We start from the raw sequence: 26,168 nt of genomic DNA, 5'->3' as shown, positions 1-26,168 counted from the left end.
CTTACTTATTAACAAACATTTTGAACATTAGAACACAGTAAAGCTTTAACAAATGCATATATTATCTCTGTTAACAAAGAACACTTTAACACTTATCTTTCACAGATCACACATAGGTCAAAGTTCAAAAGCTATCATTTTCAACGTTCGATCTGCAGAGCTTTCATTCATGTAGCATGGTCGTGACGATAAAGACAATTTTGTAAGAAAATGAAAACAAATAAACTATTTACCAAAATAAACATAAAGTCCATTTAAGTTGCCTATATTTTTCTTGAACTGCGTACTATAACTACAACGACCGAGGAAAAAAAAAATAGAGTGAAAAAGCCTAATTTAATTTCCGTTTACTTCTTAAAAACAAGAAGTAGAAACATCATTCTACTACTAAAACAGAGAAGACAAGAACCAAAAAAAAAAAAAATGAAAAATCTCTTATTACATTCTTCTTTTTTCCTTTTTTTTTTTTTTTATAAAATCTTCTTCTACCCTTCTTGAGTGATAATAAAAACATGCAGGTGAACTCGCTTACTCGATCACCCCCGACCACTTACTTGTACCGAAAAAAGCAAAACACCATTCTTTTTACTATCTGCTATCCTGCTTTCTTTAGCTTGTACCGTACAGAGTCTCGTCTTCGTCAGTGGGTGCAGCCATATTCAGATCAGGGAGGAAGAAGAAACCTTTCTCTTCGTTTTTGATCGTTAAGTGCCTACGTTTACGAGACTCTTCTAGATTTGATTTACTACTAATCAGATCTGTCTTGCCTCGATCTGCGTATGCAAGCTGACAAAAAAAAAAACAGAACAGAATCTGAATCAGGTTTCGAGGATCAGTGGAAACGAACAAAGGTAGTAGTAATTAAGGTTTTAAAGAGAGACATGAAATACCTTAATTCTTCTCTTCAAGCTTTGGTTCTTTGCATTTCGTTCAAAGTAGGTTGCTTGCACATTTGCAATCTTCTGATGATGATCACAAAGAGAGTATTAGAATATAAAACGATTTAGGAGACAAGAGCAGTAAAAAAAAAAACAAATAACATTATAATTTACCTTTTCAAGGTCAAGTCTTTCCTTCAAATGCAAGTGCTCTGCGTCTTTAAGTTCGAAAAATGTCTGCAATAAGCCAAAATGAGCATTAGAGAGATCGATCATACAGAAGAATGTTCTAAACATTTGTTGAGTTCTTTTATTTATAAATATACCTTCTTCTTCTTCTTTGATCTCCTAAAGCAAGAGCTGGTGAATTCATTTACTGCCTGCAAAAATCACACACACGCATTGATTAACAACAACAATATATAAGTATATTGCTTATAATAAACTGAAACTAAAGAGAATTAGATGATAAAGAGAGACTCTTTAATTCGAACGAGAGATCTTTATTAAAAACCAAACAACAAAAAAGGAGCAAAAGTGAAAAAAAAAAGAAAAAGCTAACCAAATTCTCAAAAAGGCCATTCTTAAATAAATAAAAAAGTTGGTAATTTTCAAATAAAGAGAGATTTAATATCATGATAATTCCGTGGCGTGGCAACATCACATGACACCATCATGATCATCAAACACTTAAAAATCACGTGACGACAAATTCAATCCGACAATAAATTTTTTTAACTCTCTTTTACCCTAAAACGACATCGTTTTTATTAATCAATAAAACGATATACTGAAGACGCGCTACTTGTATGAAAAACAAGTTTCTTATAAATCCACCCCCCCATAATTTGTGGGATATGAGATAATACAAACAAAACCAGACCGGTCCCCCAAACCGGTCAATTCTCCCCGGTTTACTAAATTACCCTTTAAATGTGGTGGATTGGATTCAAAGATTTTTCACAATAAAAAATTAAAAAATCTTAGATTTAACACTCACTAGAGTGGGAATGGGAAACTATCATATTATCAAGTCACACCCAAGAATCTTGCAAATTACCTAAATCCTATTAAAAAAACAAATCTGAACCCAAAATAAAAAAATAAAGCTTTCACCGGTTCACAAAAGTTACCCATTTAAGTTTTTTTTTTTATCAGACTGAATAGATTCAAGATTTTCACAGTTAAAATTGAGTAAATTCTAGATTTTTTTAGTCAAGTCAGCACCACCCAAGAATCGTGCAAATTACCAAAAAGGAATTTAAAAAAAAAAAAAAAAAAATCTGAGCCAAAAAAAAAAGTTAATCGTCATCGGAGAATATTTTCCGACGATCGACAGGGGTAAAAAGGTCAGCAACAAACAAATCTCAACTCAACCAAAAAAAATACTTTGACGTGAATGGATCTGTGATTTACTCTAAGAGAAGGTTTTTTCATGCGTTTGTACAGTAAGGGGTAAAAAGGTAAAAAAAAAATCATTTCCACCGGAAACGAAGATAACTTTTTCCGACGAAGGTCAAACAAACTGTAACTGACAAAATAAAAAACCGATATGATTAAAAAAAAGCATTTTAGCCGAAGACGACGTACGTAAGAGTACGAGAGATGACATCATCAGCCGAAGACTGAGAAAAATCGTGTACGGAAGAAGAAAGGGTACTTTAGGGATTTCAAAAGAAAAAAACGGCAAAATCGCCGTATTTGAGAGATCGGAAAACACAAAAAAAAAAAACCCAGAGAAGAACGAAGATCCAGAAGAAGAAGAAGGATTTGGAGAATGGAGGAAGTAACAAACACATACCTTAGATCCGGATGTAGAGCAGCTAGCTAGACGACTAGTATCTTCAAAACCATCGGCGGTTGCGGTAGAAGGAGAAGTAGATCCGCCGCTACCAGATCCGCCACTCCAACATAAAGGAGTCATCGGACTAGCTCTAGCCGAATCAGTTTCCTTCTTCAGATAACCTCCGACGCCACCAACATTAACCACCCCTCCTAATCTCGAAGGTCGTGACCGCCGTTGACGAATCCCCCACCGTAATTCAGGTAGATTAACCGCCTGATTATCGGATTTAACAGTTCCGGCGTGTTTGAGTCGGAGAAGAAGCTCCACCAACATAACGTCGTCTGTTAAAGCCGTCTCCACCCACTCATCCACCATCTTAGGCTTCTTCACAGACGTTATTCTCATCGAAATCGGCTCAAAGGTAACAGAAGCGGCGGCGATAAAGAGAAAAAAAAAATAAGAGAGAGAGATGGAAAAGAAAGAGGAGAAGGAAGGAAGAGATGAGAATGTGAGGGGAGTCTCTGATAAATGAATATATATATATGAGCCTGCCTTCCTTCCCTTCCTTAATATTAATATTTTCTTTCATTCTCTCTTTATTTTTTTTTGTCATTAATTTCCTGATTTATGTAAATTGTTTTTTTTCCATTTTATATCTCAATTTTGAGAATCTTTTTTGTATTTTTTCTCACAATGGTTTTTAAGATCGGGTCTTTGGTTAAAACTGGGACCTACCACATTAGTGTTGCAGCTAGGTGAAAAGATGATGGAAACAAATCTTCTTTGCTCATTCTAAGCCCAACTACGGCCCAATATTTAGAGTCCAACCGAATCTGCTTTTTGATGGAGAGCTCTCTTCCATCTCTTATGATCCGACTTAGAATGAGATGAGAATAGCCTCTTGTGTGTGGAACTGTAACCTCAAGATTTTGATACTCCAATGTCCAATTTGACATTCAAAAACCACCCCATAGTCAACTATAATTAGAGATTGACAAAGGCTTAGTTACATTTACCAAAGTTATAAAATAAGTTATAAACCAATGTTTTCACTAATACTTCGCTTGCTATCTCTGGACCGTAAGGTCCAAAACCAACACTAGAAACATGATTTCGTAAACTGAACAAACTGATTACTACATCCAATCTTTAGTTTTGATCTAAACATTGGTATAATGATATTATGATCTCTATTCACTAAAACATGATGCAAAAAACTGCAAATCTATGAAGTCTCATATACCTTCTTCACTAACAAAACGATTACATATGACATCGGATACCACTGGACAGTAAAAACCACATCTTTACTTAGAACCTTAAATCACACTTAACAGATCATTATGAAACTCTAAAGACAAACATTATTCAAAATAGACTTAAAGAAATGCGAAAAGCCTATTCACATATACTACAATACTAAACCCTAGAAGTGAAACTTAAGACTTGTTGAGAAGAAGATAATTTCGATCTTTCCCCTTGAAAAAAATAAGAGAAGAATTCGAAATTTTTTCATTACGAAGATGTCTCTGCATCTTCTAACTTCCGGAGAATGCGAGATCGGACCGGTTTATTTGAACGATCAGAGGAAGAAATCAGAAATGAATCAATCACGCGATATCTAGGCGTAGGATTCTGATGAGATCGTTGGTTGCATCGGTTGGTTTGAACACAGAGACGCTTTTCTTAGCGAAGAACGCCGGTAAAGGGACTTCACTCGGCGGCGGAGATGTCGATGTTACTGGACCAGCGTAAAACAAAGCCGGCGTCGAGTTCCGATTCGAAGAAACTCTGATCGGAGTCGAAATATTCACCGGATCTGTCCCGATCCGACGGTTAGATTTCAGATCTGGCTTTTTTATGACGATGAGGAGGGAGAACGTTGTTGTTTGTGGAGAAGAGATCGTTTAGACAATCACGAGGATGAAGAACAGCGACTTCCATGGCGATTTCTGAGAAGATTGTTATCTGGAGGAAAATGAGAGAGTTGGGGAAGAAGAAGGGTATAACTGTAAAAAGAGAGATGATGATTTGAGATGGTGAAGAAGATAGTTTTAGTTTTTTTTTTATATACTAGAGGATTGTTAATTTGTTAGCCAGCGTGTGTCTTCTTCGATGTAAATTTAGCCAAGAAGATCGAAAACGTTAGCCAAGAAGCGAAACGTGAATTTCAGGTAAAAAATAACATAAACATATATATGTCCTGATTCAGCTTCTGATTACTTGTAAATCTCTGATTCTTGGAGATCTCAGAATGAAGTTGACTTGTTAAGCAAGATCCAGCACGCGAACGTTATCTCATTGTTGGGCTCTGCAAGTGAAATCAACTCGAGTTTCCTCGTTTATGAGCTCATGGAAAAAGGATCCTTAGATGAGCAGTTACATGGTAAAAAATACATGTTCTCATATGTATAATCTTGTTTAACCCAATGTATTGTAAAAAAATAAAAATGATTATATGAATTAATAATCATGATTGATTAGTTTTATCTATATAATTAATGTCTTAGGGCCTTCTGGTGGATCAGCTCTAACATGGCACATGCGTATGAAGATTGCTCTTGATACAGCCAGGTAATAGCCGACACTTTCAACTCCTTGACCGGTTTTTTCGTCGGTTAATCTCGGTTTTGATTCTGAGGAACCGGTTTTTCATCTGTTTGATCGCAGAGGGCTAGAGTATCTCCATGAGCATTGTCGTCCACCAATTATCCACAGGGATTTGAAATCTTCGAATATTCTTCTTGATTCTTCCTTCAACGCCAAGGTTCCTACCGAGTCTTTTTTCTTGGAATGTTGTTAGATTAGATCTTCGTTCTTGTTTTAGTGTAAAACTACTGTTTGGTTCCAAAAATGCAGATTTCAGATTTTGGTCTTGCTGTATCGCTTGATGAGCATGGCAAGGCCAACATTAAACTATCTGGGACACTTGGTTATGTTGCTCCGGAATATCTCCTAGACGGTAATTATGTTCACTGTTTATTCTTAACTATGACTCAGTTCTCATATCTTAGGTTAGTTGTGTAACACATAATAATTCATCTTGTGAGTACTAGTCTCACTCTCTCATGGGTTCATTAACATTTCAGCTCAAATAATCGTTTTGTGATGAAAAGAACTGTGTGATTTTGGATATATGTGTGTAGGTAAACTGACAGATAAGAGTGATGTTTATGCATTTGGGGTGGTTCTGCTTGAACTCTTGTTGGGTAGACGGCCGGTTGAGAAACTGACTCCAGCTCAATGCCAGTCTCTTGTGACTTGGGTATGTTTTTATACGGTTTAACAGCGTTCTATTAAAATTAATTGGTTTGTGATGTATATAGTGTGTTGATGGTGCAGGCAATGCCACAACTTACTGATAGATCTAAGCTTCCAAACATCGTGGACTCGGTTATAAAAGATACAATGGATCTCAAGCACTTATACCAGGTTTGGTCTTAAGATAGAACCGGTTTTAAGTCTATTTTGTTTGTGTGACTAAACTCGAATGTTGCTTGAATAGTTAGGCTTTGAATTCATGGTTTTGTGATGTAAAACCGGTTATGGTTAGGTTGCAAATACTTTGTAGATTATTGAATCAAGGCTGTTAAATATTTCGCAGGTGGCAGCCATGGCGGTGCTATGCGTGCAGCCAGAACCGAGTTACAGGCCGTTGATAACCGATGTTCTTCATTCACTTGTTCCACTGGTTCCAGTTGAGCTAGGAGGGACTCACCGGTTAACAAGATGATTGACATCGGACACCAAAAATCCAAATCCGTTATGATGAGTGATCTTTTACCTCTTTTTTATTTTTGTATAGGGTTGTGATTCACTCATCTCAAAGTTTGGGGGTAAGAATGCGAGAATAGAAGTTTTAATTTCCAGGGTTGTTTGGTTCTATAATTACATCTATATATTTTTATAAAATTTGTAAATTGTTTATATATCACATGTCTTAAATTTGTTGTTATGAAAAATGTGGAAACTTAACATGGTTTCATAAATTCATAATTCGAAAACAAATTACTTCAATCTAACATGATAAAGTTTGATCGATCTGGTTCGAATTCGAACTGACTTGAAATTGGTATCATCATCTAGATTCAATTCCAATACAATGCTTGTTGAAAAAAAAAATGACTTCTCTCGTATCATATGCCTCTAGATTCTGGATTAGTCGAACCAAAAGGTCATAGATTCATACATCAATGAATTATGTTTGAGCAAAGATAAAGAAAATAACAAATGGAATTTAATCATTGACTATCATTTGTCAATGATGTCAAGGATGGAATGAGCATGATCATGGGCAGAGAACGTAAGTTTGGGAAGAATAAATCTCTGGATGAGAAAGATGGTTTAGTTTGTTGTGGCATAGAGATGGTTCTGATGGAGGAACCGGTCCTCGTTGAAGCTTGTTATGTAAACCGTACCATCGTCCCAAATCCTTCTCCCATATCGGCGGTCTCCCCGAGCTTCCCTTTCCGAGCAAAGCTAGAAGACACATCACCAAAATGAATCTCCACATTCTTTAGTTGAATAAGGAACGTTGAAATGTGACACGAAGGCTATATAACAAATTGGGTAAGAAGGGAACGTATGAAAATGAAAGAAGAAAACGTTGATGGATCTAGCTATATGTATATCTCGGTCTGTACTATATATAAGGAAATAGAGAGTGAATTGATTTGAATGATGCTAAATTGGTATGTTTTGTCAACTTAAAATGATGCTTTATAGAATATTGACTTGTTCCTTGTTATACAACTGAGTGGTAAAATGTCTTGAGTTCAACTTTAGCGTATAAATTTTAAGAAACGTTTAATCAACGTTGTTGTATTTTGGTGGGTTGATCTGTTTTTGCAACTATAATTATATAAGCAACCAAACATTAGAAGAAACTACAATAACATCATCCTTTTTTAAGAAATCCTTTTAGTCTTCATGAAGAATTTTGCATCAGAAGAGCTAGGCCAACAGTCAATAGCGACGGTGGGAACATAAAAGCAATGGAAGCAACAACACATATGGCCGACCAAAACAAGAAATGGGGTACACTTGGATTAAAATATAGGTCAAACCTAACTTTTGAACTCTCAAATACCTCGTCACTTCTTGTATTTAACCATTGAGATTTGTATATTTATACAGCAAAATGACAATTGTTACATTTGAACTTTCTAATGCCTCACTGCTTTTTGGATTAACAATTGTGTTTTTCTTTACTGATACTTTTAACAAAGCACGATTTTAACTAATTTATACAAAATTCATTTTGTCAAGTGAGATCACTCACGACCCACAAGAGTAAATATCGCACAAAACCATAATAATGTTTTTCAGAATATATAAGTAGTAAAAAAAAATTGAAAAATTTTCAGAGTAACAAGAGCATATAAATAATATATACTCTTATGTAAATAATCGTTTTTCAGTTACCCAAACAAGTAACTAAATTAGCCAAGTAATTCAAAACGTTTTGAGTAATCAAGGTCCAGTATCCAAGTAATTCTAACGGTTCGACTAATTAAGGAGACATGATTCAATGCAAAACGCACAAGACTACCTAAATCTATTTCCTTTGTGTTCACTTACGTTGATGTCTTATCGCAACCATAAGAGAAAGGAACCTAGCAAATGAATCGATAATAGGTGTAGATAGATAGCACCATACTCAAATATTATCTCAAGCCTCAAAGAAACACCATTAGTTATCTAATTACCAAAATGATAAGATGGCATACACAATGATCATAAGCACCAAACACATTCGTCTCACTTCATCTGCACTTCTGTAAACCTCAAAAGCTACACTAACTACGCATCTTAAGTACCTAAGATAATCATACGAAGACAAACTTGATCCTACTGACTGAAGAGTAGTGAATAAAACAAGATAACAAAAAAGTAATTTCCAAATCTTCAAACTAGTGAAAACCACAATGTTACTACAACGAGTACTCTTAAACCAATGATTCGGAAACATAAAATGATTAAATAAAGTCTTACACAAAATGTGAACAATGTAATACTGCCACACAATCAAAACTGAAAGAAAAAAACAAGTCTTTATAGAAAAGATCAAAGCTTTCACAATAAGCAACAGTACCCACTTAGAATCCAAGCTTGGTTCTGCGCCAATGCCTACGCTTAGCATTGTACCTACAAAAAACCAAAGAAACAAACCCACATATGATTTCACTAATTCCACCCTAAACCCATCGATCAAAACATAAAAAAGCTATAAAATTCGTTTACAAAACCTGATGGTGTTGTCGGTACGAAGACGAATCCAGTGAGGGATAGGCCTGTTTTGTCTCATCTTCTTTCCAAGCTTCTTCTTGATCATGAACGACTTGTGCGACGGCTGTTTCACATAATGAAGAGATCATCAAAATGATTCAAAGTTTCGAACTTTTCGTTAACATTTTGATACTAAAATTGACTAAGATTGAAGTAGATGAGAGATGGACTTACCATCTTGAAGCTTCTGCGATCTAGCTTCTGGAACCGAGCCGAAACGAAAGTGAAGCCCTAAATCTGGAGAAGAAGCTTGTAAATGTGGTGGCGGTGAGAATTTATACGCCGACGAGATTTTAGGGTTAGAGAGTCTTTCTTATTGGGCCACATTGGCCCATTGGCCCATTTTTCTAGGCATCATTTGATTTTGGGCTCAAGTCCACATATGCCCATTTTTCTAAACACCCTTTGATTTTGAAATTGGACCGATTTGAGTATCGACCTTTGGATGGTTTGGTTAGACCATTTCAATAGGTTCGATCAGATTTTCGAAATTGTTAAAAGAATAGTACGATAACCAAAATAGCATGTTTCTATACAATGGTTAAGAGTTTTGATCTGATAATCAATTAATGGGTTTATGATCAATTGTATATGTTTAATTAAAGATTCCGTCTAACCATTTTTGTATGAATATAACCTACAAAATATTCAACTTCAATTCTCCTTACCATGCAATAATTATTAATTAGTGGGGGGTATTGGTTTAAGATTTTAAGAGAATTTTAATGACTTTAAAAGTTATGTAAAATATGTTGTTATTCAATCAAGACTTTTTAAAACTCTTTTAAAATTTGGTGTTATTAGTTGTGGATTTATAAAAAGTTATCTAAAATCTTTATAAATCTAGTGTTATTGGATTAAGAGTTTTATAAAGTCATTAAAATTTTTATGTTATTCAAGTAAAACAAAAGAATCATGGATTGTTAATGAATTCAATTATTATGTTATTGGTTTAGGATTTTATATCATTTTCTTCATAGAAAAAGTCATGAAAACACTCTCATCAAATAGAGAAATTGTGAATCATAGTCCATGACTTTTTTTTTTCTTTTATTAAAAACATACCTTGAAGTACTCTTCCCACACTTCATTCGGAGTAGTGAAGAGTACTTCAAGGATCCCATCCAAATCCAGAATTGAAGCGTTGAAGGTCTAAATAATGGTTGTACCTTTCTCTCAAGTATTTCCATCTACTTAGGTACTGATTGTGATTTTTTTGGCATCCAAGTCTTTCATTAAGAACTGGTAAAATTTTTTGCTCCACAATTAACTTGCTAAAGTTACCACTATTATCACGCCAGTTTCGGTGAACTCCATCAACAAGTAACTCTACTAGCACTTTTGTCTCTTCTGGTCCCCATTGACTATATGAACCCTTTTCCTTACTCTTTTGGGAATCTCCCATTAACTAAGCATATATGTGTAAACAATGATAAGAAAAATATAGATAATCACTAGATTATCTCACTAGTCAAAGAAACGAAAAATCAAACACTCTAAAGAGTATATAATAATACATAAACCAACGTACATAATCTAGATAACATAAAGAATATATAATAATACATGAACACAAAACCAACGTATAATTCAATATAAGAACACGGGATGAGATAAGCAACTATCGTTAGTCATCATCTCGAAAAAAAAGACATCCTAACATATGATCTTCAACACTCGTAATTGCAATATGTTTATTCAACCAAAGATAGAATACTTTAATGCATAGAAAGAAGATGAGCAAGTCTAGTTGTATTGTACCTGTAACTTGGAGATCGAGTATGTTTTTTTTGTGATAAAGCCAAAACCAACGATTATGTCAAAAGGCGTTGAATAAAAAAGATATATGACTTTGGCAAAGATATTGTGCAATATTTTTTGATCAAGATTTTACAAGATTTTATGAGTGATTTTACAAGATTAGGAAAAACAAATTAGCAAGATTTTAAAAAACTTTCTAAACAATCACTAAGAATCAGCAAGATTATACTTTCCATGATTTTATTAAAGTCATTAAAATTCTCTTAAAATCTCAAACCAATACCCCCTGTACTTGGGATGTGAAAATAAAAATGTTTTAGTTAAAATGAAGTTAATAAAATTATTAGTCAAAGATTCTTATATTTTTTTCTTTTATATATCAATGACTAATAAACAATTTTTGTAGGTATTCTGTGAATGATTGGAGAATGAAAGCACAGGAATCAATCACATATTTTGGACTGCCTGGGCATAAAACAAAAAGCAGCGAGTAATGCACCAATCTCGCAATGAATTTGTGTACTTTTCCATATTTTAATTTGTAGTTGGACATTTTCAAACCTTTTTCTTTTGTTAGCTGGAACCCAAAAAGGAGCCATTAAAAATCAAACAAATCAAGGGTAAAATAACGAATTAAGCATGCACGACGATCAAATAATAAGTTTAACATATTTGATGTGGGCTCATATCTTAAGATCAGTCCACAAATTATTCATGTGTCAAAAAATTAAAGGTTTAACATACTGTCAGCGATTAAATATTTGCATACTTTGATCCTAAAGCACAGAACTAAGAGCTTTCACTGTGACCAAAAAACATTAAAAACAAAAAACAAAAACTAATATGAAGGGAGGGAAAAGTCAAGTGACTTTCAAAGAATTGAACTTGAAGATAATATAACCAGAATGTGAACCAGCACGAGATATCAATGAATGTATGTTTTGGTCTACAACATTTATCCACAAAGTTGCTTTCAATTTGTCGACTTGACCCACTCTTTTGAATTTTACAACATGACAACTCATTTTCAGACACATAAGCCAAGCAACCTCAAGTATAGATATATACTATCAAATAGTCATATATGACATACCCATATAAAATAATTAGTGTTTTTTTTTAAATGCATGTGCCTGTATAATAGATCAACCAAGTAGTTCAGCTGTTCAGATTTGAAGAGACCTAAAATGAAAATATCTGCTCTTGGTCGTGGTGGCTCCTCCCCTTTATCCGCTTGTTTTCATCCTTCCGCCACCGCGACAAACGATGATCTACCGTCGTCTGCTCCATCGCCGTCATATTTCTCCGGTGACCTTCCGAATCCTACCACCACTTGCCATAATTACCACACTAACGTCGGTGTTTTCTTCCTCACATGGTCTCAAGCCTTCCTACGTCGCTCTCTCCACCTTCATTTCTACTCCTGCCACTCCGTAAATTGCTATCTTCACTCTCCGGATTGCTACCGCCACTCCGTGCCCTTCACTTTCCGGCTCGAAGTCAAGCCCTTGACCTTCTGGAGAAAACATGGATCCAAGAAGATATCTCGAAAACCCGATATTCGGATCGTATGGGACCTGACTCATGCAAGATTTGGATTAGGACCTGACCCTGAATCCGGGTTTTACGTAGCTGTTATCGTATCCGGCGAAGTGGGTCTTCTCGTTGGCGATGGAAACGAGAAAGAGAGGCCGAGGAGACAAGTCTTGGTGTCCAAGAGAGAGAATCTGTTTGGAAACAGAGTTTACTCTACGAAAATCAAGATCCAAGGAAAACTAAGAGACATTAGCATAGACGTTAAGGTTGTTATCGACGATGCTAGTCTTCGGTTTAGCGTAGATAATAAGAGTGTTTTAAAGATTAATCAGCTTCAATGGAAATGTAGAGGGAACACAAAGATAGTGATCGATGGTGTGACGATACAAATATCGTGGGATGTGTACAACTGGCTTTTTGGTGACAAGGATAAGGTTAAACCGGATAAGACACCCGCGGTGTTCTTACTACGGTTTGAGAACCAAGAGGTTGAAGGAAACGACGCGTTGATGATGAACAAGCGAGTAAGGGACAACGTTGTTTTGCGGAAGGAGAACTCTCGAACACCGTCGTTTTGGGCGACGTCGTATGGTCATTGGCCTTCTTCTCGGATGTCTTCTGTGATGGAGTGGTCTAGTTGTAGAGAGGAAGATGAGAGGAGCTTCGGATGTAAGAGTTGGTTCTCTTTGGTGATATACGCTTGGAGAAAGTAAGAAGAAAATCATTTTTATCATTTTTTCTTTTGTATATAGATCAATCAACTGGATATGAGGGTACACGAAAGTGTGTAAGAATCAGAGTTTTATACTCTTTGACAAGAAAACTTTGATATTATATTGGTTTAGGATTTAGAAAGAATTTTAATGACTTTAAAAGTTAGGTAAAATATGTTGTTATTCAATCAAGAGTTTTAAAAACTCTTTAAAAATTTGGTGTTATTGGTTGTGGATTTGTAAAAAGTTATCTAAAATCTTGATAAATATAGTGTTATTGGATTAAGAGTTTTATAAAGTCATTAAAAGTTTTATGTTATTCAAGTAAAACAAAAGAATCTTGGATTGTTAATGAATTCAAATTTTATGTTATTGGTTTAGGATTTTATATCATTTCTTTCATAACAAAAGTCATGAAAACTCTTTCATCAAATAGAAAGATTTTACAAGATTAGAAAAAACAAATCATCAAGATTTTAAAAACTTCATAAACAATCTCTTAGAATCCTTCATTTTTAACTTTCAATTTTCTATGATTCTAACAATCAGCAAGAACATAAAGTCATTAAAATTCTTTCTAAATCCTAAACCAATACCTCCCCCTTAGTTTGTAATGTATACAAATTAAAGGGTTTATAGGTCAAACTTTGAAAAAGTTTTGATTGGTCTAATTTTGGGGTGAGACCAGTATTTGTCTTGTTTAATCGTTGATCAAATCTATCGTTTGAAGAATGATTAATTATTCTTTTTCCACTAAAGGCAGTTTTAACCTCTTCCTATTTGACAATCCCCTACATAAATAAAAATATGATTCCAATTTTTAAAAATGTAATTCTTGGTTGGACGTCCGGTAAGACCTCCATAGTCCATAATATTCAATAAATGATCGTTTGCGACTTGTTTATGTCTTGTTCTGACTCCACCCAATTTGATACGTCAGAAATTACCTTATTAGAATGTAAAAACGTGATGGATTATATTCTAAATAATAAAATATAACCGAATATGAAAACGTGATAAAAATTCTAAATAAGAAAATATAACCGAATTTGAAAACGTGATGCTACTTGTTTCTATGTCTTGAATCTTTATGGATCATAAAATAATATTAGGTAATAACCCGCACTATGTGCGGGATAAATCTATGCAGATAAAATTAGTGTTCTGAGTAAAACTATTTTTGAGGATCTAAAATTTGTTTGTGTAGAAACGAAATATACAACCCGTGAGAATATGTTTAGATCAAACTACTATGTATCAACTAAATATATAATCTGCTCTTTCTTCAATCTATGCAAGATTTTTTACTTTGTTTAATTTTTTTTTATAAAAATATGTTTCACCCGTGAAATATTATACCAATGGTACTAAATAAGTCAATTACCTATAATAATGATTATTGTAATAATTTTATTTTGGAAAATGTAAATATGTGAATAGTTATCAGTTTTTTTTATAGGTGAATAAGTTTTGAAAATGTTTTAGAATCTAATAATGTTATAATAATTAAATATGTTATAAAAATGATTAAAATATATTTTAAAATTAAAATGTTTGATTTTTAATTAATTGAAAAATAAGATCCCTCAATTGGGGATTCCAAATCGGAATGCTGGTCGGTCTGTATCTCAATCTTCGCAGTCACTAATCTACCATATGTTGAAAAATAATAATTGTTTATTGTTTACTTCAATGAAATCTGAAAACCAAAGAAAGGACAACAACCACCATTAAGAGACATCATTACAAACAAATCCATCATGATGCAAATTATATTGTTTGTTCTCATATAAACATCCTCGCTAATATTGATGTTAATCTTTAGTTTTTGTAGATTTGTGAGATGAATATCCTCGAAAATAACTTTTCTGAACCATTTTTTTAATTTCTTTTCGTTAAAAGGTTAAGGAAGATAATACTTTCAATAACATTAAATAGATGATTGCGTGTTTTAGTTAAATCAAACAACTAAATTTGAGGAAAATTAAAGTCTAAGAAAGAACTAAGAAGAAACTAATAAGCAACATCTAAATACAGGATACATCAAGGAAATTATATAATCAGGCACCATTATCATTTCATTATCATTTTCGTCATCCATTGGGATACCAAAATGACCACAAAGAGAGTCAAATGTGTAGAAAACTTTGGAGTAAAGAAACTCAAATGAGTGATAAAACAAAGAAAAATATATGAATCATGTTCTTTTTGTACATACTTATAACCTCTCTGTCTCCTATAAGCAATTGTACCAAGAAAGAGAAGATCTACACACCCAAAAAGGTTTTAAAAAACATGGTCTTGAGAACAAAAGCACGAGCATGCCCATGTATGATTGATACTTTGCTTGGCATTTTCCTCTGTTTTTTTTCTTTTGTCTTTACACTTTTTTCGTCCTTATCATAAACAATAATTAAATGTTAAAATAATGAATCAAGTCTTGACGCTTACGCTTGGCGACTTCTGGTCTTTAGCTCTAGGTCTTTGATTTTTCTTAGAACCCGATGAAGAAGAAGAAGAAGAAGAAGGTTGGTTACCAGTTGACTTTGCTCGAATGTGTGAACGATGATTATCAGGTGTCGAAGAAGACGAAGAAGAAGAGAGCAATGGACCTGATCGAGTTCGATTTTTTAGTTTCTTCTTCTCACTTTCCGAAAGCTCTCCTTTTCCTACTCGCCTCACTTTTGCCTCGTTTAAACGCGGTGGTAACACACAGTTGCAAAGAACACCTACACAAAAATCATAAAGTTTTGCATTACTTGATGATCTTTCTTACACATTACAATACTCAGTATGATTGGTTTACCTAAGCGAGCGAGTCGGTTGACCCATCTAGGGATTGATTTCTGAGTAAGTTTAACACAAACTTCATTGCAAAAATGATTGCAGTTTCTTGTGATGAGATGGTACTTGTTTCCTTGATACTCTTCAGCGAGTTTCTCCATATAGACTCGGACTTCTTTGGCAACCAAATCTGTTTTCCCCACAAGAATCGATTTCCTAAACGTGAAACCAGGACACTTCTTCGGCTCCACTTCAAATATACCTGTGTTTGAAGATTCATGTGCTCCAAATGCATATTCAACTCCATGAACTACATACAACAAAACATTACATAACACATAAACTTAGTCCATTACAAACCTTTGGTTATTCTATTTTGATCATCTAAGCAATAGAACATCTACAATTCATAAAGCACAAGGAACAAATCAAGTATTGTTCTGTAATCATAAAAAATCAAAACTTTGAGATTTTGGTTATACTCTTTAGTCAATTCAGACAAGAACCAAAGTCAATTCTCAACAAATCTAAAGTTTCAAAAACCCAAAAAGTCACATTCTTTAGCAACCAAACAAGTAGATTCGAAACAAAAAAAGGCCAAAACCCAGAAAACAAAATTGAACTAACCTTCAACACCAGAATGAAAGACACCAAGTCCAAGCCAATAACCGTAAGCATTCATAGGGGTTAGATCGTAGACATTCAGATAAACCGGAACAGAACCGGATTGCTTCTTCCGCCTAACCGAACCTTTTAAGCACAACATCTCTCTCTTTCTCCGGGTTCTTCAATACATCACAAGATCGGGAAGCTTCTTTAAGAACCGGAGATAGAAAGGGCAGATCTTGGATTTTTTAAAAGATTGATACTGTTTTTTTTTTTTTAAAGGGCTCTTCGTCGTTTCATCTTCTTCTTCCTCTCAACTGTTTATGAAGTTTCTGAGATCGACAACAATATTGGGGGCTTAAAGCAAAAAGGCGTATGTTGTGTTGTTCTTTTTAGCACTTGTTTGCTTTGTCTACTTTACCATACGTTTCTGTTAATTCACTGAATCTGGTATTTATATTAAATACAGTAAGATATTTTTATCTATTTTTCAGTGCCACTGGTCCATTTGCATTTACTTTTTTGGTTGTTTTTGGGCTAAAAGGTAATAAATTTGAAAATTACAAGGTATTTTGTATTTTTATAGTATATAATCTAATAAAGAAGTTAAGAAATATAAAAATATAATTTTAGATACATGTAAGAAATACAACTCAGATATTTATGAGTATTTTATTTAACCAAAATAAAATAATATTTATGTTTAAATACAGTAAGATATTTTTATTTATTTTTCAGTGCCATTCGTCCATTTGCATTTATTTTTGGAAGATTTTCAAAAATACACATTTTCTTATGTCATTTTTAAAAAATACTCTTTTTATGTTGTCTATTTTCAAAAATACTTCTTTTCTATGTATAAAATAACTTAATTATAAGCTCTAAACTCTAAATACTAAAGTCTAACCCCTCAAAACTATATCCTAAATATAAAATATAGAATCCAAACCTAAAAAAAATTCTCAAAATTAATTTAACATATTTTAATTATGTAAAAGAGGGTAAAATTGAAAATATTCAAAAAATAGGTATTATTGAAAAAGGATATCCCAAAAGGGGTATTTCTAACAAATTCTATTTTTTTTTTTTGTTTTGGGCTAAAAGGAAATAAATTTTAAGATTACAATGTATTTTGTATTTTATAGTAGTAATATAATAAAGAAGTTAAGAAATATAAAAATAAATATTAGATACATGGAAGAAATACAAATTAGATATTTATGTGTATTTTATTTAACCAAAATAAAATAAGATTTCTTTATGTAAATAAGCTTCATTTGGTTGTGTAACTAGACTACTATTCTTAGCATAACCAAAACTAAACCGTAATTGTATTTCAGACCATAACCAGATTGTATCTACACCGTAATTGGTCCATAGCCGTATAAACCGGTTAAAAACTATAACCGTTAAATGTAAATATATAGTTAAATTATATCAACCATAACTATTAATCTGTAACCGTATCAAAACCGTTAGTTAACCGCATAGTTAAGCCGTAATTTGTTAACTGTAATTGTTTTAAAAACATAATAAAATATACTAATAATTATTTATTTAATATGAATTATATGATATATAGATACATATTAGTACACTAAAAGAACATATCCCGACGTTAATCTCTTGATATGAAATCTGTATGCAAAAATTAATATAAAGAGAAGTTAACCTCCCGATGTTAACCTCCCTATACAGATTAGCACATCGGGAGATTCATTCAAAGCCCGATGTTAACCTCCCGATACAGATTTCATATCAAGAGATTCATTCAAAGCCCTCACATTCCTTAATCGAAATAAATGTGCTAATTAACCTCCCGATGTTAGGATCCGCAAGATAAATGATACTAGAGATCTTCGAAGCGGACTACGTACATATGTTTACCAGAGAATTTCATCAGAGCTCTAGGTGCTATAATTTTTGTTTTTATTTTCATTGTTAATTATGTATAGAGATTATTATTAGTAAGAAACGATTTTAATAGATCAAACTTAACTTTAAATAATTAAATTTTGGGTATATTACGATACATAAATTGAACATGCTAAGGCAAACAAATACATTTGCCTCCAATGCAAGCACGTAAACCGTCCGGGCATTGAGGAGACGCAAAACAATCAGAGACCATCTTACATGACACAGCAGTCTTAACATTCATCGAATAAATCTGTTTGACGCTTGGACATTGGCATTGTTTGTTCACACATTGCGCGCTTCCGTTCGAACATCGAATTGATTTGCACTGCTCTGATGTCTTGCATGGAACTATCAACTGAGCTTCAACACTTGGAATACTCGCCAACAAGGTATCTGTTCATTTGTTACAATTTGATAGGAATCAAGCTATGTTTCTAATCGACTTTATTTATATAAAACATGAAAGAATCAAGACTTACATGAAAGAAAGAGAGCGAACAAAATGAGCAATGTTGCCTTTGATGCCATCTTAACTTGAAATCTCGTGTTTATTAAAAAAAGTTTTAAGATTTAAAAAAAATATATATATATATTTGTTTGATAATGTTTACTTAGGTTTATTAACTTGTAGTGGGTGACAATATTTTTATATTGTGTGTCTGAAGCATGAAAGGCAACTTAATTGGTGTGTTGACTAGTTTTATTAGTGTTGAATATCAAAACATTGACTAGATTGTCGATTCAATAATAATTTTGGTACAATACCTTAAAAACCAAAAAAAGAAAAAGAAAAAATATCAATAGAAAAGATACCATTCCAAAATTTCTTCATAGAATGCATAGAAATATATTATGCATAAATAGACAATTTTTTAAATATTTACTTTTTATTTCCAATTTTCCTGTAAAATAATTATAAAAACCTTAATCTCTTAAACATTTAAAACCTATTTAAATATTTATTTTTTATTTCCAGTTTTCCTGTAAAACATTTTAAAAAACACTTATATAGTACTGTTCGGACGTTTATAAACGCCCTACTTAAGATAAGTTCCTCCCTCGCATTTATAAAATGCTATTTGAATCATACATAGTTCCAACAATTTTTTTATACAACTTCAAAGAAAACAAACAGTTGAAAAATACAAAATATAAGACATCAAAACAAACCAAAAACAAAACCAAGAGAAAGAAGAGAGGACACATAAGTCTGAACCACGTGGTAAACAACATTTGAAATAAAAACACTGAGTGGATATGATCCTTCTTGCATTTTTCCGGTTCATCCATTTAAGTCACCTAGCCGATCTTTTCTCTCTCGATTGATAATATTGCCAACCCAATCAATCTATCTTTGACACAGTATAGCTCACATAATTTCCTATCAATTTCAGCTTATAAAGCTTCTCGCGGCAGAAGAAAATGACACTAGAATGATCAAAATAGAAACTTAATTAACCACTTCAATTCAGAAACCTTCCATTATTCCAAAAGATGTACCACTTCAATAGGTTTCTTAACTTCATTTGGTAATACTTCTCGTAAAACGTTTAGTTCATAATCATACGTTATATGTCGGAGTGTTCACCATGTTTAAGGGATGATTCAAAGTTCACACATGATGCCATCAAATTTTCATCACTTGCATATGTCAATTTCCTTAAATTGAACATAAATCCAAAAGTTTGTCCATGCCTTTAAAATTGCTCAAACCTTGACATAAAAGAAACTAGAGCTTCATCTATGAGTGTGAAGTAGTAATTAATTTTAAAATCTTCCTTCATTGATAATTTCATATCCTCAACTTTTCTGAAACTACATCTAAATACTTCGTTTTTCTATTGATCATCTTCTGTTTCACAGCTTCTATATCTGTAGCTTCTACAACTTGTACAACCTCAGACTTTGCTGCTTTCTCGAATCATGTCACTATAATTTTGAAAATATGAAACGAGTCTTTTTAGCTCGATAATAGCAACACCAATAATATTTAACCGTGTGTACTATTACTATTAACCTCCTACTTATATCTCGCTTTTCTACTAATACACTACTATCAACCTCCTAAATTATTTTAATTTTTTTTTCTTTCTTCTCCGTACTTGACACAACATCAATCAAGAATTTACGCCATGAACAGAATTAACTGAACTAAGAAATTCAACGCTAACTCGTCTCAAAACCGAAACTGACGTACCTATTGACGGACATGTTGACGCGTACTAGACCAGATTGCTTAGCAAGGTGTATTTCATCCCAACAACCAAGTTCATCCCAGGAGTAAACCAGCCCACCTCGTTGATCCATTATGGTGCCCAAAACACTGAAGATCCACTCAACATATGGTCCGACCCGAAGTCACCCTTTGATCCTTACCCGAGGATCAGCACGAAGCCATTAAGGAATGTTTCTATTTTTTGATCATCTAGGTGCACCTCAATATCATATTTGGAAACCTGGAGATAATCTCTAGAGACTTATCTACACGTCTTAAGGTGTACCACACCTCGCTCGATCAGGCATATCAAGTTCGGACAAGAAATGACTCAAGAGCCATTTTGAGTTGCGTTTAATTTCCAATGGTCATATTTTCTTCAGCTTGGCTCAAGTTTTGATTTGGAATTTAGATTTTATTGGTGTTGACTAATACTAAAATAATAATTAAAACTATATAAAACACATGTATACACTCAAATCACAAGACTATTTTCTTGATCAGGAACGGCCTAACTTAAATTGCTGCCTAAAGCAAAAACCCTGACATATGTATAAATAGATAGATATATAAACACATATGCACACACAAACCCAATTTACAAACTTTTCATCAGTTCATTTTTGGAGTTAATAATTGATTGGGATCTTATTTTGCATCCACCAAACTTGAAGGCTGATATCATTGGGACCCAACACAAAGAATCATCGCTGGCCAACATCTAATAAACTTTGTTTTTTCTTGTATCATTGAATAGTATAAAAATATTACAATAACTGAATTAGCTTATGTTTATGGACTATATGATTGATAATCAAGATGTTAATATAAAATTTATTTCAATCCAAATAGATTTCCGGGTTTTATATTCAACAACCTATGAACAGTTTATCATACGTACATAGAATCATGCATGGATATATGTATACATTCATGCATATACAAAGTATATTTGTATGATTGATAATAGTCAGGATTTTGCATAAGAGTTTTCTTTTGCTAAGAAAAGAGGAGAAAATAAATAGTATTATTTTAATGAAAATGTAACTTTCATGTTTATTTAATGGGAATTAGAGAGTGAAGTCGGACAACTTTGGAGAGCTGCGGGATACTTAAAAAAGGTTACAATGATAGTGGGATGATGAATCATATGATGATTATGTTATCTAATGTTATTAAATATGCTAAATATTTTTTAAATTATAGCTAAAATACAAAAATTATAACATATATTATTAATAATATTAAAATTTGGGCATTTTGAGGAAATGGTTTGAATTTAACTAAAAACTTAATATCACTTCGAATTTTGGTACGAGAAATTTTGATACTATCAATTATTGAAAGTGATACTAAAAAGAATATTATTATTTTTTCCTTTGATCAAACACCACAATATTTTTTAAAATCCAAAACTATACAACACTCGTTTTTAGTAATCGTACGAATCGGTATAAATTTGAAACAAATGCTACGACAAGTATTTTAACAGTGATTGCATTTTTGGAAAATAATTTAATTTCGTTCGTCCGTTTAACAGTTGGACAATCCTAGATTAAGAAGAATCAAAATGTATCTCCAGAGAATGATGCGATATAAATGAGATTAAACCAAATCTTCTTCTTAAAACACTTTCCCATCTTTACTGGTTTTTAATTTTAGCACAATTTAGCTGCAGAAAAGTTAAAAAAAAATACTAATGTTTTATTTGTTAAGAGTTAAGACTAGAGGGAATGATACTGATTCCGGTTCAGTAACGAAACCCGAAGGGTGACTTGTGAACAATATTGTATATATGGTTACCATTTCGGTCTAAAGTGATATTTTTGTGAAACTAAAAAGCAGTAGAAATACAGGTACCAATGTTGGGGTTAACCGGGAGTTCTCCTAATTTAATCGGCAATGGCAAATATATATACTTCAATTTAGTTTGTTTCATTTCAACTAGAGTATGTTTGATTTGTTAATTGAATGAATATCCAAACCGAACCGATCCAAACTTTAGAGATATCGAATCCAAAACGGTTTATGAAAATATCTGAACAATCTTGAATTCCTGTAAACCAAAAATCAGTAGGGGAACTAGACATCCAAAAATATCCAGAATATAATTACATATTTAAAAATATTTGTTATACTTGTAATAACTGAAACAAAAATTACATTTATAAACTCGAACATTCTATATTTTTTTGAGTAATTTCCAAGATTTTCAGATATATATGGGTACATTTGAGTATATTGTGTTTAACAAATATAAGAATACAACCAAAACATATTCATTTTCCGGTTTGGTTTATATATATGGTTATGTTTCAAAGATTCTTTCAGAGTTTCCCTATCAAATGTTTTTTTATTTGTAATAAAAGAACAAAAGATTATTAAAAAAAATATTAAATAAAAAAAAATTGCAGAAAAAGTGGATTTGGCTAGTCTAAAGAAGATGATCACACACAGTTTCTCATAGCCATTTATAGATAGCTTAATAAGATTCCTTTTTTTACTCTGCTGGAAAAAAAAAAAAAATCTTTTCTCTCTCTCTAAATCTAAATATTATATACTACTCTCTACTCTCTCTCTAGACCTATTATTCATTTGATTTGAGTCATTGTTTCGTCGACGTTCTTGCACATCAAACCAAAAAACAAAAAAAATTCCCACTTTCTCTCTCTCTCTCTTGAACACTTTTGCCGAAAAATAAAAAAAAGTTTCGTTTGTGGGTGTGTTGAAAAGATGACAGTGGAACAAAATTTCGAAGCTTTGGATCAGTTTCCTGCAGGAATGAGAGTTCTTGCTGTTGATGATGACCAGACTTGTCTCAAAATCCTTGAAACTTTGCTTCGTCGCTGCCACTACCATGGTTCCTCTCTCTCTCTCATTCTCTCTCTCTCTCTTTCTATTTCTTGATTTGACCCATTTTTGTTTTCTTTTCTTGGATCTGTTCTTTATTTTTATTTTTTTGTTAAGATTCAGTTTGGATTTTAATTGTTTACTTGATCTGTTTTTTTTTTTTTTTTTGGATTTGTGTTTGTTTGACCGACCACACATATGTGGAATCTTTGAAAGAAAATGTGGTGATTCAAAATAGCTCTATCTATCTATCTACCTAAGTACATGTATGTCTAGACACACAAAAAAAAAAAAAAAATCTACAAAATGATTCAATTTTTTAGATTTTTGTAAGATTTTGGCATTTCTCAATCCCATTATTTTGTTATGTGTGTCTGATCTACTCAAATCTTAATTTTTGCTACATGTGTGTCACAGAGAGAAAGAGAGAGAATTGGAAATTTTGTCTTCTTTAAACTTAAAAACTGAGACTTTATGTATGACTCTCTGCTGCTGCTGCAGTTACAACGACGAACCAAGCACAAAAGGCTTTAGAGTTATTGAGAGAGAACAAGAACAAGTTTGATCTGGTTATTAGTGATGTTGACATGCCTGACATGGATGGTTTCAAACTCCTTGAGCTTGTTGGTCTTGAAATGGACCTACCTGTCATAAGTAAGTCAATTATTATTTCTAATTTTTCTCTTATTTTTATTTCATCCTTTTTTATACTCCTTAATGACTACAGGAAAAAGTTTTGATTTTTGTACCTCATTTCTTGTAAAGCTTTGATCTTTAAGACTTGGTTTTGGTTTTTATGATGATGATGTCTTGTTGTTTTTAACTCTGCAGTGTTGTCTGCGCATAGCGATCCAAAGTATGTGATGAAAGGAGTTACTCATGGTGCTTGTGACTATCTACTGAAACCAGTTCGTATTGAGGAGCTGAAGAACATATGGCAACATGTGGTGAGAAGTAGATGTGATAAGAACCGTGGGAGTAATAATAATAATGTTGGTGAGAAGAGAGATGGATCAGGCAATGAGGGTGGTGGAAATTCAGATCAGAACAATGGGAGAGCCAACAGGAAACGTAAAGATCAGTATAATGAAGAAGAGGATGAGGAAAGAGATGATAACGATGATTCATCAGCTCAGAAGAAGCAACGTGTTGTTTGGACGGTTGAGCTGCATAAGAAATTTGTTGCAGCTGTTAACCAATTGGGATATGAGAGTAAGCTTATTAATGTGACTTGATTGGTTTGTTATCGAACACTCTATTGCTGGTTTTAATCTTTGTTTTGTGTGTGTTGTTTTGGTTGCAGAGGCTATGCCTAAAAAGATTTTGGATCTGATGAATGTTGAGAAGCTCACTAGAGAAAATGTGGCTAGTCATCTTCAGGTTACAATGAATCTTTCATGTTTCTTTAAATGTTAACACTGAAGTTTTGTGTTTAAACCGCGAAAGCTTTAATCCTTTGTTTGCTGTGTGGCTGCAGAAATTTCGCCTTTACTTGAAGAGGATCAGTGGTGTGACTAATCAACAAGCTATTATGGCAAACTCTGACTTACATTTTCTGCAAATGACTTCTTCTCTCAATGGACTTGACGGTTTCCACCACCGCCCTACCACTGTTGGATCCGGTCAGTTCCATGGTGGGACTCCCGGAATGAGACCTTTCCCTTCAAATGGGATTCTTGGCCGACTCAATAGTCCTTCGGGTATCGGTGTCCGCAACCTTTCTTCTCCTCCTGCAGGAATGTTCTTGCAAAACCAAAATGATCTCGGAAAGTTTCACCATGTCTCTTCACTTCCTCTTAATCACAGTGATGGGGGAAACATACTTCAAGGGTTGCCAATGCCTTTAGAGTTTGACCAGCTTCAGACAAACAACAATAACAAGAGCATTGCTGGGAGCTCCATGGCTTTTCCTACCTTCTCTACACAACAAAACTCGCTCATACGTGCTCCTAATAATCTTGTGGTTCTAGAAGGTCACCCACAAGCATCTCCTTCAGGCTTCCCTGGACACCAGATCAATAAACGTGTGGAGCATTGGTCAAACGCTGTATCTTCATCGACTCTTCCTCCTCCCCAGACCAGTAATAGCATCCATCATCAGTTCGATGTCTCTCCGTTACCGCATTCTAGACCCGACCCTTTGGAATGGAACAACGTGTCATCAAGCTACTCAATACCATTCTGTGACTCTGCTGCCACGGATACAACAAATCCGGGAGCTTTCAGCAGAAACACAGATTTCGATTCAAATGCAAATGCTCAACCTGGAGTCTTTTATGATTCATTGCAGATGAGACAATCAGGCAACTACGGTCCAACCACTGATGCTGCTATGTTGAGTAATAACCCGAAAGAAGGGTTCGTAGTGGGGCAGCAGAAGTTACAGAGCGGTGGATTCATGGTTGCAGATGCTGGTTCCTTAGATGATATAGTCAACTCCACAATGAAGCAGGTGTGACATTAAAAAGCTTTGTCCAAATAGAAAGCATCCTGATATGATCTGTGAGATTGTGTGAATACTTAACTTACATTGTGAATGACAGGAACAGAGCCAGGGAGAATTGTCTGGAGGAGACATGGGATATGGTGGCTTTAGTTCACTCAGAACATGCATATGAGAGAACAAACATTTAGACATAAAATCAAATATCATCTTGTGATTGCTTTTGTCTCTTTCTTTTCTCATCTTTTTTGTGTATTGATACTGTAAACTATTTGTTTTCCGACTGGTTCTAGCAAGTAGGACTCCTACGAAGAAATAATAAAGAAAATAATTCATAAATAAACTTTTTTCTTATTTTAATACATAGTTTGTCTCTTATGTATTGCTC

The 26,168-nt window shown here is 33.4% G+C and overlaps 9 protein-coding genes across 12 annotated transcripts; 3 read left to right on the top strand and 6 right to left on the bottom strand.

The window, feature by feature from the left end:
- Positions 1-228: 228 nt before the first annotated feature.
- On the bottom strand, positions 229-3,344 carry LOC104703053 (uncharacterized). 2 transcript variants are annotated; one of them, XM_087491914.1, is made up of 5 exons: positions 2,680-3,344; positions 1,205-1,258; positions 1,053-1,115; positions 891-962; positions 229-786 (listed from the first exon to the last, which is right to left on the bottom strand). In XM_087491914.1, exons 1-5 carry the CDS (start codon positions 3,067-3,069, stop codon positions 610-612), a joined length of 756 nt encoding a protein of 251 aa, XP_087348040.1. In that variant the 5' UTR covers positions 3,070-3,344; the 3' UTR covers positions 229-609. The 2 variants fall into 2 exon arrangements, with proteins under 2 accessions (XP_087348040.1, XP_087348039.1); XM_087491913.1 differs by having other exon boundaries at positions 891-959; positions 2,680-3,262.
- Positions 3,345-4,112: 768 nt separating this feature from the next.
- LOC104753987 (putative receptor-like protein kinase At1g80640) lies at positions 4,113-6,626 on the top strand. Of its 2 annotated transcripts, none has more exons than XM_019238478.2 (8): positions 4,113-4,838; positions 4,911-5,050; positions 5,175-5,238; positions 5,335-5,431; positions 5,524-5,626; positions 5,811-5,929; positions 6,007-6,096; positions 6,269-6,626. In XM_019238478.2, the coding sequence occupies exons 2-8, from the start codon at positions 5,017-5,019 to the stop codon at positions 6,395-6,397; spliced, it is 636 nt and encodes a 211-aa protein (XP_019094023.1). In that variant the 5' UTR covers positions 4,113-4,838; positions 4,911-5,016; the 3' UTR covers positions 6,398-6,626. The 2 variants fall into 2 exon arrangements, with proteins under 2 accessions (XP_019094023.1, XP_019094022.1); XM_019238477.2 differs by having other exon boundaries at positions 4,570-4,838; positions 4,918-5,050.
- LOC104752156 (uncharacterized) lies at positions 4,148-4,571 on the bottom strand (the record flags this gene model as incomplete). Its single annotated transcript, XM_010474222.3, has 1 exon — positions 4,148-4,571. A coding segment is annotated over one exon (297 nt), but the record flags the coding sequence as incomplete, so codon positions are not given.
- Position 6,627: 1 nt separating the features above from the next.
- On the bottom strand, positions 6,628-7,263 carry LOC147925993 (uncharacterized). Its single transcript, XM_087491915.1, has one exon. It carries the CDS (start codon positions 7,175-7,177, stop codon positions 6,953-6,955), a length of 225 nt encoding a protein of 74 aa, XP_087348041.1. The 5' UTR covers positions 7,178-7,263; the 3' UTR covers positions 6,628-6,952.
- A 1,283-nt stretch (positions 7,264-8,546) lies between these two features.
- LOC104752155 (large ribosomal subunit protein eL39z/eL39x) lies at positions 8,547-9,258 on the bottom strand. Its single transcript, XM_010474221.3, has 3 exons — positions 9,127-9,258; positions 8,913-9,016; positions 8,547-8,811 (listed from the first exon to the last, which is right to left on the bottom strand). The coding sequence occupies exons 1-3, from the start codon at positions 9,127-9,129 to the stop codon at positions 8,763-8,765; spliced, it is 156 nt and encodes a 51-aa protein (XP_010472523.2). The 5' UTR covers positions 9,130-9,258; the 3' UTR covers positions 8,547-8,762.
- A 2,358-nt stretch (positions 9,259-11,616) lies between these two features.
- Positions 11,617-13,177, top strand: LOC147925992 (uncharacterized). The gene has a single exon (XM_087490275.1). The coding sequence runs from the start codon at positions 11,901-11,903 to the stop codon at positions 12,960-12,962; it is 1,062 nt and encodes a 353-aa protein (XP_087346401.1). The 5' UTR covers positions 11,617-11,900; the 3' UTR covers positions 12,963-13,177.
- Positions 13,178-15,115: 1,938 nt separating this feature from the next.
- LOC104752154 (deSI-like protein At4g17486) lies at positions 15,116-16,784 on the bottom strand. The gene is made up of 3 exons (XM_010474220.3): positions 16,374-16,784; positions 15,769-16,056; positions 15,116-15,691 (listed from the first exon to the last, which is right to left on the bottom strand). The coding sequence occupies exons 1-3, from the start codon at positions 16,510-16,512 to the stop codon at positions 15,396-15,398; spliced, it is 723 nt and encodes a 240-aa protein (XP_010472522.1). The 5' UTR covers positions 16,513-16,784; the 3' UTR covers positions 15,116-15,395.
- A 1,532-nt stretch (positions 16,785-18,316) lies between these two features.
- LOC104752153 (putative defensin-like protein 298) lies at positions 18,317-18,878 on the bottom strand. The gene is made up of 2 exons (XM_010474219.2): positions 18,752-18,878; positions 18,317-18,665 (listed from the first exon to the last, which is right to left on the bottom strand). Exons 1-2 carry the CDS (start codon positions 18,798-18,800, stop codon positions 18,400-18,402), a joined length of 315 nt encoding a protein of 104 aa, XP_010472521.1. The 5' UTR covers positions 18,801-18,878; the 3' UTR covers positions 18,317-18,399.
- Positions 18,879-22,908: 4,030 nt separating this feature from the next.
- LOC104752152 (two-component response regulator ARR12) lies at positions 22,909-26,123 on the top strand. Of its 2 annotated transcripts, none has more exons than XM_010474218.3 (6): positions 22,909-23,347; positions 23,839-23,991; positions 24,169-24,549; positions 24,641-24,717; positions 24,815-25,789; positions 25,881-26,123. In XM_010474218.3, the coding sequence occupies exons 1-6, from the start codon at positions 23,221-23,223 to the stop codon at positions 25,953-25,955; spliced, it is 1,788 nt and encodes a 595-aa protein (XP_010472520.1). In that variant the 5' UTR covers positions 22,909-23,220; the 3' UTR covers positions 25,956-26,123. The 2 variants fall into 2 exon arrangements, with proteins under 2 accessions (XP_010472520.1, XP_087348037.1); XM_087491911.1 differs by having other exon boundaries at positions 22,933-23,347; positions 25,887-26,123.
- The last annotated feature ends 45 nt before the right edge of the window (positions 26,124-26,168 follow it).

This window comes from Camelina sativa, chromosome 16 (genome assembly GCF_030686135.1).
Source record: "Camelina sativa cultivar CO46 ecotype springtype chromosome 16, ASM3068613v1".
Lineage (NCBI taxonomy): Eukaryota > Viridiplantae > Streptophyta > Magnoliopsida > Brassicales > Brassicaceae > Camelina > Camelina sativa.
Note: the sequence above shows the minus strand (reverse complement) of the source record. Positions and strands in the feature narration are given on the sequence as shown.